The 22,618-nt window shown below is 36.1% G+C and overlaps 1 protein-coding gene across 1 annotated transcript in view; it reads left to right on the plus strand.

Moving 5' to 3' along the window:
* LOC149546608 (2-methyl-6-phytyl-1,4-hydroquinone methyltransferase, chloroplastic-like) overlaps window positions 1-22,618 on the plus strand; it is a 34,610-nt gene that overhangs the window by 1,991 nt on the left and 10,001 nt on the right. Inside the window, exon 3 of the mRNA XM_089791297.1 lies at window positions 876-1,182. Within this exon, the coding sequence (XP_089647423.1) occupies window positions 876-1,182 (307 nt within the window). The remainder of the gene's footprint in view (window positions 1-875; window positions 1,183-22,618) is intronic.

Below are 22,618 nucleotides of genomic sequence, written 5' to 3' on the forward strand. Positions count from 1 at the left end.
ATTTCCTGAAAAAATAGCAAGAAACAGAAAGTAGTAGTTTGATTAGTTACATACAAAATTGTACAAGTGATAATTTAAATTTTAAATTTCAGTTGAAGTATAGTTTTGAGACTAAGTCTCGTCTAGAATTCTTGTTTTATGTAAGGAGTTGAGTTTAACTGTAAGAATTCATCAACAATATTGTTTTCAAGTTCCTTGCATTATCCAGTGGTCTAATGGTTTTCATTTTGTGGCTGTGGTTTTTGGTATGAAAAATGGGGCAGTATTGGAGAATTTTAATGTATGCAAAATTATGCATTTAAAGCATTGTTTTAAATGAGGAAGTGAAAATGTTTCTAATATTCGCCTGTTTATCTTGAGAAATACACATTTGCATGCACTTATGTTGACATGAAGTTTCAAATCCATCCACAGTCCCTTGAAAACCATCATTGACTTCTCTGAACTTCCATTCATGTGTTACATCCCTTGGGCATTATAATGAATATTTTCTATGCTTATTGGTGGCTATAGAATGAAGCAGATTTTACCATCATTTAGATGCCCTAGCACAAGCATTCCGCACCATGAGCATTGTGATGAATGTTTTTAGTCTTATAAATGTTAAAGAATGAATTCTGATCACAATTTACCTTCTTTTGCATGCTCTGAGAAATACATGGTTCGTCATATCATCTCTGGGTTCCATAACCAAAGAATATAATTTATGTTCAGTCTTTTTTTGTCTCTGAAATGTGTCATCTCTAAAGATAAAATACATAACAAAACATTTAAATTTTGTTTTCTCTGAAATAAATAAGTTTATTTTCTTTTCCTTGCAATTGTGACAATATCAGAGTATTTACAAATAGAAAGTTGTATTCCTTAATTTTCAGCATAGAGTATTGGCCAGATCCCCAGAGGGGAATTAAAGAAGCCTACAGAGTTTTGAAGCTGGGTGGAAAAGCATGCTTGATTGGTCCAGTGTATCCAACTTTCTGGTTATCTCGCTTCTTTGCGGACATGTGGATGTTATTCCCAAAGGAGGAGGAATATATTGAATGGTTCGAAAAAGCAGGTTTTAAAGATGTCAAGTTAAAGAGAATCGGACCAAAGTGGTACAGGGGTGTCCGTAGGCATGGCTTGATCATGGGATGTTCTGTCACAGGTGTAAAACCGGCTTCTGGTGATTCTCCTTTGCAGGTATTATATCAGATTAGAAGTTTGTTCAGTCAATCATTTGATCATGAATTATGCTAGATTATGAATAGCATTGCTTAGTGAAATGACAAATATGTTAAGCATTGCATCATACAGTTTGAATTGATTACTCTAGAAAATCATCTATACACTGTGATGCCTTCTTTTAAGATTACCCTATATTTGGCCATAGAATCACAAGTTTAATAAAATTAATGTAATGGGCACCCTGGAAATGCCCAAAAACTGAACCAACTGCTGAAATAGATTTTTTATGCAAACTGAAGATTGAACCGATGCTGAAATTATATTAGTTCTCAAAATGATAAATCAAGTACAAAGCAATGTATTCCAAAGGCCAAAACCCAAGGGAATGATGTCTAGAATGTTACAAGAGAGGATGAACGTCCTCTAATGCCAAGAATGATATGTGACTCACACATCCAAGCTTTATCAAATGCAATTCATAATCATCTGATGCTCAACAATGACTCTCCCACCTCTATTTATACTTTTCCTACACCCTTCTAGAAGGAAACCAAATATTAATTAATTGCATTTACTAGAAGCTTCCACCTTCCAATAATTAATGCATTCTCTAGAAACTCCTCTCTTGCAATACAATAATTAATTGTGCTTTCTAGAAAATTAAATTACTAGAGGCTTCCCCCTTTCTAATAATTAATGCACTTTCTAGAAGCTTTTCCCTTGTAATACAATAATTAATTAAATATAAAGTCACCTTTTAATTTTAATTTATTTAATGACTTTATAATAAATTAATTTAATCAATTTTCCCGTGTTTCTCCACTTAGCCTTTGGAGAACATGAAGGCTAAGAACACTTAGTTGCTAAAAAAATGGGGACATTATAGTCCGCCCTCCTTGAAATTGCTTGTCCTCAAGCAATCTAGCAATACAATGAATTCCAACCTCCACTCGGATCCCAAATGAAGTAGTATGTGACATCTCTGTGGACACTAAACCAACTGCAAACCAACATCATCAAGACCAACCGCATGTCTTGTAGCCTAGCACCCAAAACTTGTTGTGATAATGTAGAAGTCAAAATGTCACCAGAAGACGGCTCCTTAGAAGATCTATGAAATCGCTTCTTCCTAACTGCTGCAACACAAAACTGAATCTTTGTAGATGGTAAAAACTGAGTCCAACTCCACTTAGGTGAGTGATCAACATCAACCTCAAACATCAAATTGTCATATGACAATGTTGCATCCATGTTGAACATAGTACTATCGCAGAAGTGAACATCAACATTTTGTTGATTGATAGTATAATATGACTCTATCACTATATCACTCACCTCATTAGCAATAACAAGTGTACTATCATCAGAGCACACATCTACAACCGCATGCATACTGCTAAACTCCTCGTTGGATGGTTCAATTGACACAGAAGCTGCTGCTAATATGATAGTTTCCTCGCATTCTCCTAATCCAACTATTGTTGCATCGCCATCCCCTGACAAAGCCTCACATGTGGACTCTTGACTATCAGCAACATCATAGCTGGGTGGCTCTATACATGTCTCGATCCCACCTGAAGAATCAACTACCTCCTGCACTGGAGCAACACCATGAGATCTCACATACAAATCTTCAATATTGATGCCCATCTGTCTAGCCATAAGCTGCAACATCATATCCATTTGCCTATTCTGCTCCTGTTGCATATGCTGCCCCTCCTCTAATGTACTCAGTAATCGTCTGAACATCACATCCTGATATGAACTGATATATATTTTGTCAAACACTTTTTCCTCTATTCGGCGATCCCAAATTCCCTATAAGACCTCCATAGGATGGCAGGACTTATAGCTCTGATACCACTGTAATAGGCTCCTACCAGTTATAACTTTGTGAAACACTTTGCAAGCAAGCTCTGATACCACCGTAATGGGCACCCTAGAAATGCCCAATAACTGAACCAACTAATGTCTTTGCATAGGTTTCAATCCACATAACATGAGCAAGAAGGTCTTTATGCAAATTGAAGGATGAACCGCTGCTGAAATAATATTAGTTCTCACAATGATAAAATCAAATACACAATAATGTATTCCAAAGGCCAAACCTCAAGGGAATGACGTCTAGAATGTTACAAGAGAGGATGAACATCCTCTAATGCCAAGAAAAGATATGAGTCACACATCCAAGTTTTTATCAAATGTCATTCACAAAAATCCCATGCTAAACAATGAGAGTCTCACCCCTATTTATCCTTTTCCTTCACCCTTCTAGAAGGAACTAAAATATTAATTAATTGCAAGTGCTAGAAGCTTCCCCCTTTCAATAATTAATGCACTCTCTAGAAACTCCTCCCTTGCAATACAATAATTAATTGTGCTTCTAGAAAATTAAATTGCTAGAGGCTTCCACCTTTCCAATAATTAATACGCACTCTAGAAGTTTCTCCCTTGTAATACAATAATTAATTAAGTATAAAGCCACTTTTTAATTTTTAATTTATTTAATGACTTTATAAGAAATTAATTTAATTGCTAAAGTGGGGACATTATAGTCCGCCCTCCTTGAAATTGCTTGTCCTCAAGCAATCCAGCAATACAATGAACTCCAACCTCCACCCAGATCCCAATTGAAGTAGTATGTGACATCTCCGTGGACACTAAACCAACTACAAACCAACATCATCAAGACCAACCACATGTCTTGTAGCCTAGCACCCAAAACTTGTTGTGATGATGTAGAAGTCAAAATGTCACCAGAAGGCAGTTCCATAGAAGATCTATGAAATCTCTTTTTCCTAACTGCTGCAACACAAAACTGAATCTTTGTAGATGGTGAAAACTGAGTCCAACTCCACTCAGGTGAGTGATCAACATCAACCGCAAACATCAAATTGTCATAAGACGATGTTGCATCCATGTTGAACATAGTACTATCCCAGAAGTGAACATCAACACTTTGTTGATCGATAGCATAATATGACTTTGTCACTATATCACTCACCTCATTAGCGATAACAAGTGTACTACCATCAGAGCACACATCTACAACCGCATGCATACTGCTAAACTCCTCGTTGGATGGTTCAACTGACATAGAAGTTGCTGCCAATATGATAGTTTCCTTGCATTCTCCTAATCCACCTATTGCTGCATTGCCATCCCCTAACAAAGCCTCATATGTGGATTCCTGACTATCACCAACATCATAGCTGGGTGGCTCTATACATGTCTCAATCCCACCTGAGGAATCAACTACCTCCTACACTGGAGCAACACCATGAGATCTCACATACAAATCTTCAATATTGATGCCCATCTGTCTAGCCATAAGCTGCAACATCATATCCATTTGCCTATTCTGCTCCTGTTGCATATGCTGCCCCTCCTCTAATGTACTCAGTAATCGTCTGAACATCACATCCTGATATGGAATGATATATATTTTGTCAAACACTTTTTCCTCTATTCGGCGATCCCAAATTCCCTATAAGACCTCCATAGGATGGCAGGACTTATAGCTCTGATACCACTGTAATGGGCTCCTATCAGTTATAACTTTGTGAAACACTTTGCAAGCAAGCTCTGATACCATTGTAATGGGCACCCTGGAAATGCCCAATAACTGAACCAACTAATGTCTTTGCATAGGTTTCAATCCACATAACATGAGCAAGAAGGTCTTTATGCAAATTGAAGGATGAACCGCTGCTGAAATAATATTAGTTCTCACAATGATAAAATCAAATACACAGTAATGTATTCCAAAGGCCAAACCCCAAGAGAATGACGCCTAGAATGTTACAAGAGAGGATGAACGTCCTCTAATGCCAAGAAAAGATATGAGTCACACATCCAAGTTCTTATCAAATGTCATTCACAAAAATCCCATGCTAAACAATGAGAGTCTCACCCCTATTTATCCTTTTCCTTCACCCTTCTAGAAAGAACTAAAATATTAATTAATTGCAAGTGCTACAAGCTTCCCCCTTCCAATAATTAATGCACTCTCTAGAAACCCCTCCCTTGCAATACAATAATTAATTGTGCTTTTAGAAAATTAAATTGCTAGAGGCTTCCACCTTTCCAATAATTAATACGCACTCTAGAAGTTTCTCCCTTGTAATACAATAATTAATTAAGTATAAAGCCACTTTTTAATTTTTAATTTATTTAATGACTTTATAAGAAATTAATTTAATTGCTAAAGTGGGGACATTACAGTCCGCCCTCCTTGAAATTGCTTGTCCTCAAGCAATCCAGCAATACAATGAACTCCAACCTCCACCCGGATCCCAATTGAAGTAGTATGTGACATCTCCGTGAACACTAAACCAACTGCAAACCAACATCATCAAGACCAACCACATGTCTTGTAGCCTAGCACCCAAAACTTGTTGTGATGATGTAGAAGTCAAAATGTCACCAGAAGGCGGTTCCATAGAAGATCTATGAAATCTCTTCTTCCTAACTGCTGCAACACAAAACTGAATCTTTGTAGAGGGTGAAAACTGAGTCCAACTCCACTCAGGTGAGTGATCAACATCAACCTCAAACATCAAATTGTCATAAGACAACGTTGCATCCATGTTGAACATAGTACTATCCCAGAAATGAACATCAACACTTTGTTGATCGATAGTATAATATGACTTTGTCACTATATCACTCACCTCACTAGCAATAACAAGTGTACTATCATCAGAGCACACATCTACAACCGCATGCATACTGCTAAACTCCTCGTTGGATGGTTCAACTGACATAGAAGTTGCTGCTAATATGATAGTTTCCTTGCATTCTCCTAATCCACCTATTGCTGCATTGCCATCCCCTAACAAAGCCTCATATGTGGATTCCTGACTATCACCAACATCATAGCTGGGGTGGCTCTATACGTGTCTCGATCCCACCTGAGGAATCAACTGCCTCCTGCATTGGAGCAATACCATGAGATCTCACATACAAATCTTCAATATTGATGCCCATTTGTCTAGCCATAAGCTGCAACATCATATCCATTCGCCTATTCTGCTCCTGTTGCATACGCTGCCCCTCCTCTAATGTACTCAGTAATCATTTGAACATCACATCCTGATATGGACTGATATACATTTTGTCAAACACTTTTTCCTCTATTCGGCTATCCCAAATTCTCTATAAGACCTCCACAGGATGGCAGGACTTATAGCTCTGATACCATTGTAATGGGCACCCTAAAAATGCCCAAAAACTGAACCCACTGTTGAAATAGATTTTTTATGCAAACTGAAGATTGAATCGATGCTGAAATTATATTAGTTCTCAAAATGATAAAATCAAGTACAAAACAATGTATTCCAAAGGCCAAACCCCAAGGGAATGACGTCTAGAATGTTACAAGAGAGGATGAACGTCCTCTAATGCCAAGAAAGATATGTGACTCACACATCCAAGCTTTATCAAATGCAATTCACAATCATCCGATGCTCAACAATGACTCTCCCACCTCTATTTATACTTTTCCTACTCCCTTCTAGAAGGAAACCAAAAATTAATTAATTGCATTTACTAGAAGCTTCCCCCTTCCAATAATTAATGCATTCTCTAGAAACTCCTCTCTTGCAATACAATAATTAATTGTGCTTTCTAGAAAATTAAATTACTAGAGGCTTCCCCCATTCCAATAATTAATGCACTTTCTAGAAGCTTCTCCTTTGTAATACAATAATTAATTAAATTAATTAAATATAAAGTCACCTTTTAATTTTAATTTATTTAATGACTTTATAATAAATTAATTTAATCAATTTCCCCTTGTTTCTCCACTTAGCCTTTGGAGAACGTGAAGGCTAAGAACTCCACTTAGTTGCTAAAAAGATGGTGACATTACAATTAAGGAACATATTATAGTTAGAGATATACTTTACTCAAATAATGTAAAAGCAAGATAGATCCTGGTTGAGATCTTGCAATCGTGTTAGACAATTATTGAAAATACAAATCATAAAATTAATTATTACTACTAGGGTTGAAGAACATGTATTCACAAGCATTTTCATTAATCATATAATATATATAAATCATTATTTCGGTTTAACCATAATGCAGCTTGGACGGGGTGACATGATAGAGTGTCCAAAGCGGTCCTCTTGCTAGGCAGAAGAGCAGATATACCATCTCTCTTGGTCTCATGTGGGTCTTCCACCATCCATCCTTCATGAGGTGGTGCACCTAGTGATGAAGCTTGTATCTGCCCTTCCTATTCATGCCACCTTATTCCCCCTCCTATGATTGAGACTCCTTTGAATCCATTCCAACAATCAACCACTGTAGAGGTTGGAGGGGTAACTACAATAGGGTGCCCAAGGCATCCTTCTCATCTAAGTCCAAGGGCAGGACACACCTTGGACCCCTGGCCTTATGTGGCAGGCCACCAGCCATCCACCATGAGGTGGTGTACTTAGAAGAGACCTCTTATCAGTTTCTCCTTCCTTGTATTCCCTTCCCTTCTCTACATGATTACTTGCTGGGTTAAAAAAAATATACATTTTATGCCAAGCACATAAGGACTTGCATGTTAGTCGATATCCTTATAATGCATACACTAAGTATTCATCTCATGCATACTACAAATGGATAAGATTGCTAGTGTCTACAGTCTATAGCGATCCCTGATCTGATCTATATGCTTGATTTCTGAAGATTGTTCTATTCTCTTATTCTGCTGACTGTATTGTTCTTCCCTTGATCGGTCGATCTATTTATAGGGTAATTGGATATTGTTTTCTCCTTATGAGGTTCAGTGTTCCTTTGAAACGATTTTTGATGGTTTGATGCTCTTCTTCAATTGAAGTCTTTTCTCTTTATATTTCAATATCTAGTTTGAGGAGACAGGTCTCTTTGAAAAGAGAAAAGAGGTATGTATCCCTTTAAATGGTCATATCTCCTGATCGCTTCCCTTTGAGAAAAAATAATTGTTATCATTATCAATGACTGCTTTATACTTACTAATTTCTGCCTTATCTAATATTTATTCATCTGTTATTTATTTGTTGTTATGATTTTATATAGAATCTCTGTTCTCTGCTTTCTGTATTCTTGCTTATAAAAAGCTTGGTGGAAGGGGCTGTCCAGGATTCCACACTTGATCTTGTTATCTGATTTTCCTTTTTTCTACATAGTACAAACATTCTTTAAGTTATCCCTAGCCTCGATGCCTCTTGCTGGGTCCCAAAACCATAGCTCCAGTATCCTAGTACACACTTCCACTTTCAAGGCTAGAGGGTGTCATCAAGAAGGTAGAACGAGGTTCATCAACAGATTGAAGAGGGATAGAAGCCAATTGACAAGAGTGACAAGCTCTCTTGCACTCAAGGCCGATGAGATGAGGTATCCCACATAGGATTGAAGGTGTTGAAAGACTAGACAAACGTTGTACTTGTATCCAATGCATGTTTGTCTCCAAAGATTGTCACTGCATCGCAAACTAACCAACTACATAAAACCTCTTATATAAGTGACGAGAAAATCATTGTAGGAAACAAAGATGAGGGCAAGTAGGCATGCTAGATAGTTCCTTGTTTGTACTGCAACATCACGAACTACAGATATACTAGAGCTAATTCTAAACTATAGGTAAAGGATTTTGTTTGTTTAATGTGTGATTGAATCATTTGTTTTCTAGACTGTCGATTTTCAAATGGTTATAGAATCAGGGTTCCGAGTGGGGTTTGGGGCTAATAGGAAGTTAAAATTGTTAGCAAGAATAGGATAGGGATGAGGAACTGTGGAGATTTGATGCGAAATAGACTTGGCACAAGGAATTTAGTGCCGAGGTTTGGGGTTCAATTGAGGTTTTGAGGTGTGATATAAAAGATAGGAGGAAAGTTGGAAGGGATGCAAAGGTTGGGGATTGTGGAGGACCTATTGGGGATAAGGTGTTAGTGTTTGGAGCTCCCTTGGAGGTTTGGACTCCATAGGGATAGCGATAAAGGGAGATGGGGAACTTGGGGGAATGAAGAATGCAGGGATTGGAGCATTGGGGAGACTGGGGACCTCAAGACATTATCCCTCGGTCCTCGTTCCTCTTGGGGGTCTACACTTGGTCAAACATTATAGAAGAATGAATGTTTTGGGGTTCAAGGAGCTCCAAAACTGTGTAACAATATTGTAGTCCGCATACAATGCCTATTGTTATGTTTGATAATATTGGTTATTCATTAATGCAATAATTGTTTGTTGGCTGTCACTCTTGGGTGGTTGTAATTATCGGTTGGTTGACAGTTGTGTCTCTCTTGGTAACCGTCAGGTCCTTTAAAAAAGTTGTGTACCGCCACGGAAGGGAGTAGTTTATACTCAGATGAATTGTATTCCATGGCCGTCCATCTATGGTGTTCTTTGTAATGAGTTAATGTTCGAATAAAGACATATTTTACTCCTATATCTGGTATCCACTGCCATTTGTATTAGTATTTCATGTTTGTAATTTACCAAGTATTGCAGTAAACAAATACATTGTGGGGATTGGAGCCTTTTAGGAACTTGAACCTTGGGACAGCCCCTTGGTCTTAAGTCCATTTGTGGCAATAAGAGAAAGGAAGGTTTTGAGGCGTGAGAGCTAGGGTCGTGGGGGAACTTGGAACCACAAAACTTGGTCCTTAGGTTCCATGTTTGCTTGTAAGTCCATTGCCTTAGGAAGAGAGAGACCAAAAGAACACACAAACACTAGAGACTTCACATTGAACATTTGACCTTAATGATACGTGAGGAGCCAAATAGGACCATAACAAGGCATAATTGGACAAAATTACCAAGGGCTTAGTTGGTTTTTATAAAATTTTGATGGGTCTCTCCTCTTTCAACAATGGCTCTATTTGGAGATGCATGCCTCTTGTAGGCAAGGCAAGAATCTAGTGAATTTCTTAGGAGAGACCACAAAAAAGAACGTGACAACAACACTTCATTGTGACAAAATAAAGCTCATGTCCGCACAAATATGAGAATACATATAGGACAATACAACACGAAACAAACATGCAATTCACAAGGCAAAACAACCTTTAACCAATGATATGGAGTTATGATTTGGAAGTACCATTGTAGACAAGCTGCTGCAACCACTTGCCTTTGTCAAAGACAAGCCTGATAAAGAAGTTAATTACCCTCAAATATTAACCATGTTCACCACCCAGCTACAACAAGTGATGCCTTTATCTGCATGCATCAACGTGTGAACATGGGCCAAGAAGTGGAGGTTGCAACCGCAAATAATGAGAGCTGGACATGTTCCATAGTGCACTGTTCATGTCCACAGAAGGATGTGTGTAATATACTCAACAACATGTCAGAAGCAAAAGAAATAAAGCACATGGAAGAAAGTAAACTTTCGTCACCTATGGGTGCATTGTTTTAATGCTTGTCGACCACTTTTTTTTTTTTATTGAAGAGCTTGTCGACCACTTTGAATGAATTGAGGCAAAAAAGAAAATACCTCAAATTCACAAGGCCTAGAAAAAGGTGCTTGGTCAGATTGCTGTTTTGCCCAAAAGAGATCACCTGCTAGTAAAACCAAACTGAAAATTTTGAAGCTCTGACTCATCATTGAATTGATTTACAGCTTTATCTTTAACTTCGCACATGTTTTTCTATGCAGCTACACAAGATCATCTTCACATGCATGTTGAACCCATAAAAAGGATTTCAATTTAGGCATAGAATTATCATCCACGGGAGTGTGACCTTCAAAAAGAAAATCCTCATAATCGGCAATATCCAGCAATATCGTTATCTAATTCTAGTACAATAGTTAGCCAACACACACCATTGTCATATTTGCTGATGGATTCCATGTTTAAATAGATGTCTTCATTAAAAGCATAAGAGTCATATTGAGACATCTCTAATGATGGACCAATTCCATCCCATTGGCTTTTTGTATCAATTTCATCAATACAAATTTCTGCATCATACATACTACTGTAATCATAGATTGTTAAGTTTCTCATCCTCCTACACATGAGCACAAAAGTCAGTTGTGAAGCAAGAAAGTAGCAGCTGGTATGGAAGTGAAATATGAAAGTGGGTATGACTATGAAGGCATATAAAAAGGCTAAATCATGGGATGGAATGGAATGTGAATGGCTTTCACCACTTGGATGGTGGATTATAGCAATTCAACAATATCTGTGAGCTTTCTAGCAATGTAATGATGACTTGATTCAGAAATTCTACGTTTCCAAAAATGGACAAAGATTTTATTCAATTTTGTTGCATTTTTCTCTTTCTATCTCACTTGGAAGATGAAGGGTTGATAAAGTTATAGTTACTCAGTAAAAATATACACAACCAATATTGATTTCATTGATATTAAGGACTAAAAACTTGATTTAGAGTTAATTAGTTAACTGGATTGATTAGTCAACTAATGTAACCAATTAACTAGCCTGATTGATCAATTGGTTGACTTGATTGTTCAGCCAATTAATTTGATTGAGAGTTTAAGTTGATTAACTAATTTTATTTTGATCAAGGTTGAAGCTTTAAATTGGAGGCATTAATTGGAAAGCACAGGAAGAACTTAGACCTAATTACGAATCAGCTAAGAAGGTGACGCTTGTCTTGCAAGAAAGACAAAAATCAACACAAAAAAGGGGACAACAAAGATTGATCGATGTGTTTGATTAGATCATGGAACTGAAAGTTGTCTTTGAAATAAATGCAAAACCAAAAACAAGGCTTAATTTAGGAGATGATTGATTGATCAATCTATCAACATTACTTTATAAGAGGGAGTGAGTTTAAGTAGCTATATAATATACTCAATTAAATGACAAGGTGAATTAACATGAAGTCGATAAATTGGTGGCATGAAAAGAAGATGAGAATAACTTAATAACACAATTATTCAATAGCATTAGAATGATGATACTATTAATTGGTTTGAATGACAAAATTAGTTGACAAGATAAGACTGGGATAATTATGCCAAAGTTAAGATAGAAAAATCTAGGTGTCTACCTTTACCCCTCATGGAAAACGGTTTTGCATCTAAAAGAAGTTGTGGCTAGTCAAAGATAATAGAAGGGAAAGAATAGACTCAGGAGGATGCCCTCAGTAGAACGATGTTTAGAGGGACACCCCCTTGAGAGGGCGTCCAAGGATGAAAGAGACAGATGAGTGAAATGTGAAATTGACTCACCAGTTAACTAACTTTGATTGATGAATGAAATGTGGATGACGATAATCAGAATTATTTATTTATTTTAACTGGATACACATGCATGGATCAATTAGAAACCAATTAATGGATAAACAATGATTAATCAATTTAGGTGGCAGTCTACAACACAACAGTAAGCTGTGAGCCTCTCATCTAGGAGGTCTTGGGTTTGAGTCTACTCAAGCTTAACAAATAATAATAATAACAATTAATCTCAGCTTCAGCCCATTGCCCAACAAAAAATAAAAAATAAAATAATGATTAATCAATTAATCAGATGTGGGGTGATACAGAGGGAATGCACTTTCTTAGTTAATATAATGTAATCAATTTATCAACAAAGCAAATTGATAAGATGAAGTTGATAGTTCAATAGAGTTGTGAGACAATGAGAACTACTTGGTAATAGAATTAGTCAATTGACAATGGAATGATGGTAGAATTAGTTGGATGTAATGGAAGATTTAGTTGATAATATGGAACCATTATATAATGACAGCTAAGATGTCAAAATGTAGGTGTCTACAGGGGTAATGATGCAGTTAATTTATTTTTCACTATTGCTTTTATTCATTTTGATCTTCCCAGTTTAGTCAATTTAGATTTGGAACCAGATTCTTGGACAAGTTGGATGCAATGTTGAAGAGTTAAACTGGTTTTAATTCACAAAAAAATGGAAAATAGGAGCGATGAAAGAGACATTGGTGCAGCTCTTGAGGGGTTATACTAGGAAGCATTGTAAAGCGTAGGATGAAAATTTAGCATATATCTAGCACTTACACGATAAGTTATATCATTCTTGCAATATTAAATCTGCTCTTGAAAAATACTTTGGTTACTTCTTTATAATTCTTTTGATGTGCTCGGACCTCCATATAGAGAGTGTGATTCAATTTTGAAATCTGCAAGTTGAAAATGTCATTAAGAAGAGAAGTTGAATACATCTCTAAGTGTAAGTGGAGAGTCTTGTTGATGTGGGTTTTAGTCCACTACAACATGCAGAATCAATAACTCAGTTTTTCGAAGTGAAACATCAAACATTGAACTCTCTCTTGATATAAAGTCACTTCTGCTTGTTGAACTTGTAGCATCTGTTGGATATCTAATATCTGATTATTGTTCAGAAGAAACAATATATACTCTCAAACACACACACACACACACTCAGACACGCACACAGAGAGAGAGAGAGAGAGGGAGAGACACACACACACACATACACAGAGAGGGAGGGAGAGAGAGAAAGAGAGAGTATTATATTTAACTATTCAAAATGATTTGATATGTTTGAATACTGATTGAATCTTAGTTATGATGCAGTGATGATACTGTGATAAGCATCACAGTTTGCATGAATTGTGGATGTGATTGTTCCGTCACATATTATTCTCCCACTACCGTGGGTTATATTATTATTACTCCATTCACCGACTATGGTCAGGTGCTCATGAATTATTAGAAACCAATTATGATCGGGCTCATGAGATATATAATCACCGAATGTGATTTGTGTTAATGGATTATAACAAATGTTGTAAGGGGTCGTCTCATGTAGAGACATGACCCTATGGGCCCAAAGGGCACGTATAGTCATGTCTCTACATGAGACATAACTGTTCCATCCCTTATATATATTGATTGCTATGATCGCTTGGAAACACATCAACTATCACATGTTAATACCTGCGATCTGCATATAGATTCATCAGCAATCAATAAAGGATTAGTATTGTTCATTGGAAGATTCAAACACAAGTAAGATATCAGAATTCACATAAAGCATTATATCTATATCTCTGCAGTTGATTGATAACAGAATTGAAGCATTCATAAACAGTCAGATCTATTGTTATCTGGAAATTAAATTGAAAGATAAACTCTACCATTGATTGACATTCCTTAACATGGTATCAAAACCAGGTTGGTAGAACAAGCATTAAACCGACTGTGATATTTGCTTCAAGATCACTGAAATATTTTTTTTATTCAAACAAATCAATCATGGTGAACAATATTAGAGTTGAGGATAGATTGGAAGGCGCCTCTAACTTTGTTTCATGGAAAATTCAAATTATAGCAATACATCAAGAACTTGAATTGGAGTGATTTATAGAAGAAAACAAGAAAATGCCAGAAGATGAATCAGAAAAGACAGCATGGAAAAGGTGTAATAATAAGGCTAAGAAAGTAATCATTGATGGAGTTAAAGAGCATATTCTTCCATCAATAGCAAAACTAACAACTGCTTATAAAATGTTCAAAACTATTCAAGTGACATATGAGATAAACATTGCAAGTAGATTGCTTACCTTAAACAGCAACACATAAACATCAAAATGGATAAAGGAGATACAATTTCATCCTGTTTCTCAAACATTTCTGAGTTAAAGGGACCACCTCTCTACTATTGAAAATAATGATCAAAATGGATAAAGGAGATACAATTTCATCCTGTTTTCAAACATTTCTGAGTTAAGGGACCACCTCTCTACTATTGAAAATAATGTAGACGATGTGGAATTATCACTAAGACGATGTGGAATTATCGCTAATAGCCCTTAGAGGATTACATGGTAATCCTTTATCTAGTGCAATTAGTTGTCCCACTATACCTAAATTTGATCAACTCAAAAATGACTGCACTCAAGAAGAGCCTCGACTAATCTCAAGAGGTATCATCTCTAATAAGGAGCAAGAGATCTAAACATTATATGTAAAATCAAATAATAAGAAGGGTAAATCCAAAATGAAGAGAGGGAAGAAAAATAAGAAGAAAAGAGATCTATCAGAAGTTCAATGTTATAGATGTGGCAAATTTGGACATACTAACGTGTATTGTCTAGAAAGGAAGAAAAATCACGTCAACATGGCTGAAGTCAAGGAATCAGAAAACTCACTATTCCTTCTTGCCCGTTCAAGTGAGTTAAACACCAGTAAAAACACCTGGATAATTGACAATGGAGCCTCTGGGCACATAATCGGATTTAAAGATCAATTTGAAAATCTTGAAGGATATTCAACCGAGGAAGTAACAATTGGAGACAACTCCACCTACCCTGGGAAAGGAATTGGAACCTGTTCAATACAACAAGTGCCAGATTTAACCTACACTTAAAACATGTCCTATTTGTTCTTGGAATCAAGAGAAATCTTATCTCCATATCTGGTCTAGCAGATCAAGGGTATCAGGTTGCTTTTCAAGAAAAATAAAATCCTATGCTGTCCTAAAAATACAAAGATTAAAAATGCAATTTCTATTGGATTAGAGAAGGGTGTCTATACAAATTTCGTAATTTCTCAATTTTAGCCCTAAACCATGAAATTGGGAAAACAACGAGATTTGGCATAGAAAACTAGGACACCTAAATTTCCAAGCTCTACCTTCTATAGAGAAAATTTAAAAGGCTTATCTAACCTTAAACCTAAACATGAAGGGATATGTAAAGGGTGCGCATTAGGAAAGAACTCTAAAACTTCCTTCCCTCATAGTGAACATAAATCAAATAGGATTCTTGAACTCATTCATACTGACCTATGTGGACATATGTCAGTACCTTCATTAGGAGGATACTCATACTACATCGTCTTTGTGGATGATTATTCTAGAAAAACATGGATATATTTACTTAAACTAAAAGAGTCAAATGAGATTCTATCCAAATTCAAAGGATTCAAAGTCTTAGTTGAAAATCAAGTTGGGAAGAAGATCAAAATTCTAAGATTTGATAATGGAGGAGAATACATTTCCCAGAACTTTATAGAATTTTGTATATTTGTTAGGATTAAGAGGGAGTATATTGTACCATATAATCCTCAACAAAATGGAGTAAGAAAGATAAAGAATATAACTATCATTGAAGCAGCTAAGGCAATGATGCATGATCAAAATATACATACATCATTTTGGGCCGAAGCATCTAATACTGCAGTATATATTCAAAATAAACATTGTCATGCAATTCTAGAAAACATAACACTTGAAGAAGTCTTCTCAGGGATCAAACTTGATCTAAGTCATTTACATATCTTCGATTGTCCTGTATATTCTATATTCCTAAGGAGAAAAGACCTAAACTAGAACCCTCAGGAAAGGAAGGCATATTTGTTGACTACAGTGATTCTTCCAAAGCCTACAGGGTATATGTGCTAGGGTCAAGGACAATTGAAATCAACAGAGATGTCAAGTTTGACAAAGATATTGCATACAAGACTTCTAAAGATATAGAATAACCTAATGATGATTCCATTCCTAAGAATAATGAAAGTTCTATGATTGAGAGGGAGAGTGGTACAGAAAATAATGAACCCACTACACCTAATGATAAGGATAATTAAAACTCATTGAATAAGAAAAGGTCCTTATGGGCAAGGAAAATGATTGAAGAAAACAATGTGGCCCTTGGTTGAATCCTTAGAGAAACCAAGAGGACAAGAAACCATTCATGTTATGAGACTCACATAAATGAGACTACTAATTCAGAACCTTCTGATGTTGAAGAAGCCCTAAAAATCCAAGCTTGGAAAGATGTCATGATTGAGGAATATCAATCTATATTGAAAAATAATGTTTGGGATATTGTGCCAAGACCCAAAGACAAATCAATTGTCTCCTCAAGATGGTAATTTAAAATCAAATAGGCACCTGATGGCAGTATTGAAAAACACAAAGCCAAGTATGTGGCTAGAGGATTTTCACAGAAGGAAGGAATTGATTATGAAGAAACGTTTGCTCCTACTACCCATTCCACATCTGTTAGATCTATAATTGCAATAGTTGCATCCAAAGGTTGGAAGGTACATCAAATGGATGTAAAAACGACATTCTTGAACATAGTCATTAATGAAGAAGTATACGTGGAACAATCAGAAGTGTTTATTATCCATGACAAGAAATCACATCTGTGTAGATTGAAGAAAGCTCTCTATGATCTTAAACAAGCCCCAAGGACATGTTTGAGAGAATTGACAGCTACCTTGTCAAATTAGGGTATTCAAGAAATGAAGCAGATCTCAACATATACTTCAAGAAATCAGAGAGAGACATGCTGATTCTAGTTCTTATGTTAATGATCTTCTGATTCAGGCAAAGACCACCTTATTGTTAGATGTAAGCAAGACCTCATATCTGAATTTGAAAAGATTTAGGTCTCCTACACTACTTCTTAGGATTAGAAGTAAGACAAAAGGAAGAATATAATTTTCTAATTCAAGGGAAGTATACTATTGACATATTGAACATATTTGGCATGATGGATTGCAAACTGTTATCCACACCTATGGAGACAAATCTTCATAAACTCAAAACTAGAGCACATGAGTGTGAGGCCATTGATCCTACATATTATAGACAGATAATTGGATCCTTGATGTACTTAGTGAACACATGTCCTGACATTTGTTATGCTACAAATACTTTAAGTCAGTTTAAGTGTGAACCTCAGAAGATTCATCTCATGGCAGCAAAGCACATTTTGAGGTACTTGCGAAGCACTATTGGACTTGGTCTAGAATATGACAAAGTTGAGTTATAGCGTCATGGTTTTTCAGATTCAGATTAGGTTGGATGTTCTACTGATCAGAAGAGCACTACAGTATGTTATTTTAGTCTTGGATTTGCAATGATATCCTGGTTTAGTAAGAAGCAATCTCATGTCGCTCTAAGTTCCACCAAAGCTGAGTACATAGTCATATCAATGGGTGCTCGAGAAGCAGTATGGTTAAGGAAGTTACTGGTTGGACTATTTGGGAATCCTCTAAAGCCTACAGTTATACATTGTGATAATCAAAGTTGTATCAAACTCTTAATGAATCCAGTCTTCCATAATAGATACAAGCATATAGAGATACCCTTCGACTACATCAGAGATATGGTAGATAAGGGTGTCATCAAGTTGGAATATATCAGCATCTTAGTTATCGGATTCGCGTATCGGACCCCGGATCCGGATTCGGGTCCAATCTAGATCCGGATCCGGACGTGGATCCGTGAGGATCTGGGCAAGGTCCGTGATCCTGCCTGTGGATCCGTGCCCCAAGGATCTTGACAGATCCATAGGCAGAATCAAGGATCCTGCCCGGATCCTCAAGGATCCAAGCACGAATCCTAAGGATCAAGCATGAATCCGTGGCAATACAAGGCACAAAAACATAAAATCATGAATGTGAATGATCTGATTTTCTTTATAATCATGAAAATAGATCAATTATCAAGTATACTAGATTCATAGATGCATACTAGAATCACAGATTCATACAATGAAATGATTTCTCTTAGTTTTTAGTGTGTATATATATATATATATATATATATATATATATATATATATATATGTACATGAATCCTCCACAGATCATTATTGGAAAAAATAAAAATTTCCCGAATCCACAGATTCGATTCGTGAACCCGAATCGGATTTGTTTCACAAATCAGCAACTAAGATCAGCATTGAAGAGCACATTGCCGATATATTTACCAAACCTCTGGCAAAGTTAAAAGTGGATTATTCCAAAGGAAAATTTGGTATAACAAAGTTATAATTGTAATTGTAACTCCTGAGATCTCAATTTTGTTTTTTATATATATATATTTTAATTTTTTTAATTTTTTAATTTTTTATGAGTTACTATAGTGCACATGTGTTTTATCTACGAAAGGTGATGATCTTTCAATGATGAGATGTTAGGTCTCTATTGTGAGGTGACAACCTTAACAATAGAATCACCTGTTATCATAGACTTCATTAAATTGTTGTCTCAGAATGTGTTGGATAGTATGATAACAAAAGCATCATGATTGACTTCTATTGTTGTCGTGGAATGAGCCGGAAGTCATGGCATTACTTGTGTTGATAATTTGAGTTCTTGATCCATCGTCATGATAAGACTACGTGAACTTGTTGTCATGAAATGTGCTAGAAATCATGACAATAAAAGATTCACGATAGACTACCTTAGTCCTGGAATGAGCCGGATATCACGATTCTATATTACCTTAAGATCAAGATGGGCATCTGATAGACTATACCTAGTTATTGTCCCGGAATGTGCCGGAGATCAAATTCTAAGATAATAGTGTTGATGAACATCTTAATGATGCCAACATAAGATTGATAAAACCTAGATCATCATTTTGTGAGATAGTCATATCCTCCCTCGCTAAACTTAGTGAGGGAGTGTTGAACTTGTAGCATTTGTCGGATAACTAATAACTGATTATTGTTTAGAAGAAACAATATACTTACACACACTCACATATATAGGGCTATACATATATCTAGAGAGAGAGTATTATATTTGACTATTCAAAATGATTCAATTTGTTTGAATACAGATTCAATCTTTGTTATGATGCAACGATCATCCTGTGATAAGCATCACAGTTTGCATGAATCGTGGATGTGACTGTTTTGTCACATACTATTCTCCCACTATCGTGGATTATATAATTATATTATTATTACCCCATTCACCAACTATGGTTGGGTGCTCATGAATTATTAGAAATCGATTATGATCAGGCTCATGAGATATATAATCACCGAATGTGATTTGTGTTAATGGATTATAACAAATGTTGTTAAGGGTCGTCTCACGTAGAGACATGACCCTACGGGCCCAAAGGGCACCTAAAGTCATGTCTCTACATGCGACATAACCCTTTCATCCCTTATAAATATCGAGTGCTATGATCACTTGGAAACACATCAACTATCACATGTTAATACCTGTGATTTGCATATAGATTCATCTGCAATCAATAAAGGATTAGTATTATTCATTGGAAGATTCAAACACAAGTAAGATATCAAAATTCACACAAAGCATTATGTCTATATCTTTGTAGTTGATTGATAACATAATTGAAGCATTCATAAACAGTCATATCTATTGTTATATGGAAATTAAATTGAAAGATGAACTCTACCATTGATCTTCATTCATTAACACTGCTAAGCTTGCAAAGTAAGATCACAAGGTGACTTCAAGGTTCCTTCAATCGTGAGCACTCGATTAGTGAAACAATGTATTTGCTGGTAATGACTTAGGGGACTTACGCTATTCATTCAAAGGATATCAACTCTTGTACTTCTAGATTTGGCTTTACAGTCCGCAATGAAAATATTTCCAACTTTTCCACTTCAACTCTAACTTAAACTTTGGACCTCGATTTCTACTTCTACTTATACTATGAATGCAAGGAATCATGGATGGACTAGGACTCTATTAGATGTAGCTTAATCAACAACTCCACCCACCTTGTGCAAGCTTCTAAGGATATACTCAAATGGTTTTCAAATCAATATCTACCCTCTTCAATCCCATCAATGGATGCAAACTAAAGATTGGATATCAATTGAAGTTAAGTACTCTCACTAGCTCACTACACAAGGCACTCCTACCATCAATAAGAGGCTGGTGGCCTAGTTTATATTCGAGTCAAGCAAGTAAACATCCACAATTCTTTCATTCAACTAAACTACTTCTAAACAACATGGAATGAAATCCTAAATTGAGGAAATATGGATCACCATACAATAATGCAAACTTGATCACAACAATTCACCATGCAAGACACAACAATGAAAAGTGGAGCCAATTTGGTATTATATTAGCAACATTCTCCAACTAGTCCTACTTTACAACTGAGAGGGTTAGGGTTTATATAGGAACCCCAATTACAATGAATGGCCAAGATTGATTTGAAATCAATGACGCAAATTAATCCATTACAAACCCTAATTAGGGCAACCAATAGTAGCCAATAGAAATGAAGCACCACAAAATAAGCCAATGAGAAAATTCAAAGGCTTGAGGACCAATAAGAATGAAATTGCCTAGTCACCATACAACTCATCATCCAAGATGCATACTCCTCTCACCTTTTCCCTTTTAGCAAAATCAACGAACTGAAGTAAAATTTCAGTAAATTCCTCAATGTCAATAATGGGAAGGCCTCCATGCGATAACCCCATGACCTCTAACTTATACGTGCAATCTTTATCTTAATTCCACCACCTTATCCTTGGAAATTTTTTATCATTCTTGGATTTCTTGCTCTTGGATGACTGGACTATACAATGCTTGGACCTTCGGTATTTTCACCTTCATCATTTGGAATTCTTCTTTGCTGCCTTCATCTTTGGATTTGATCCTTAGAGCAATCCCATGAACACATTAACTTCTTTCTTGGCATATTAAATTTTCCTTAATCCACTTCTTTGTATTGGATAGACATCATCAAGGTCACTCCCTGGATGAAAATCTTGTCCTTGGATTCTTTGTTGCTTTCGATCTCATGGCCTTACATGATGGAGGTTTGAACTTGGGATGATTCCTTAAGCCTGATTATCGCTGTGATTTCACCACAAACATTGCTCTACCATTATTGATTTTTTTAGCACTGGTAGAGATATTCACACACCCAAAGCGAAATGTTTTTTCTTTTCTATCTCATTTTCATTTTTTTCTTTCTTTTTACTTTTTCTTTTGATATCACCTTTTTCTTTCCTTTTCAAATTCCATTTTGGCCTATAAACAATGAAGCTTATAATGGGCTTAAAGCAACCACAGTACTACTGAAGCAGACGTATAATTTTCACTAACTCCAACTTCACTTTGAGAACTTCCTAGAAACTCGAATGCAATTAAGTGCAAGCAAAGTGTTGTAACTAAAAGACCTGGGTATCCCAGACACAACAACAAACTTCATACCAAATTTAGTACAAATCCTTTTCGAAAGACGAGCTATTAGGAGCAATTTCCAATTCAAGGAATCCTTTCAAAGAGATATTCAGGAAATATTGTGAGCACAACTATCAGGAGAAAGCCAGAGTGTTTTAAGAATACATCACTCTTGTTACAAATGGGATCCCTTGCCAACCTAGCCAACTAAAGTAAGGAAGCCTAAATTACAATAACTAAACCACCAAGCCACTAAATCGACCCACCAAAGGAAACTAAATGAAAACAGACCGAGCCACTTAAACAAATCTCAAGTCAATTGACTCAAGGCAAATTATTCTCTTGGCTGCTAACGAACGGAAAGGAAACCTATCCTACCCTTTATTGAACCAAGTGGCCCAAGACAAATGTAGTCTTTGTACAAGACTCTAAAAGGACTACACTTGAAAGAGTTATATACATGCTTGAGCTAACATAGCTTCTCAAAATGTTGAGGAGCAACAAGGCCTGGGTGATAGTTCTCATATGGAAAACTTATCCTTGTACTCTAAATTTTTTTACTACCTCATT

The sequence above is a fragment of the Cupressus sempervirens genome, chromosome 7 (assembly GCF_028749045.1).
Source record: "Cupressus sempervirens isolate cs-2001-9-10 chromosome 7, ASM2874904v1, whole genome shotgun sequence".
Taxonomy (NCBI): Eukaryota; Viridiplantae; Streptophyta; class Pinopsida; order Cupressales; family Cupressaceae; genus Cupressus; species Cupressus sempervirens.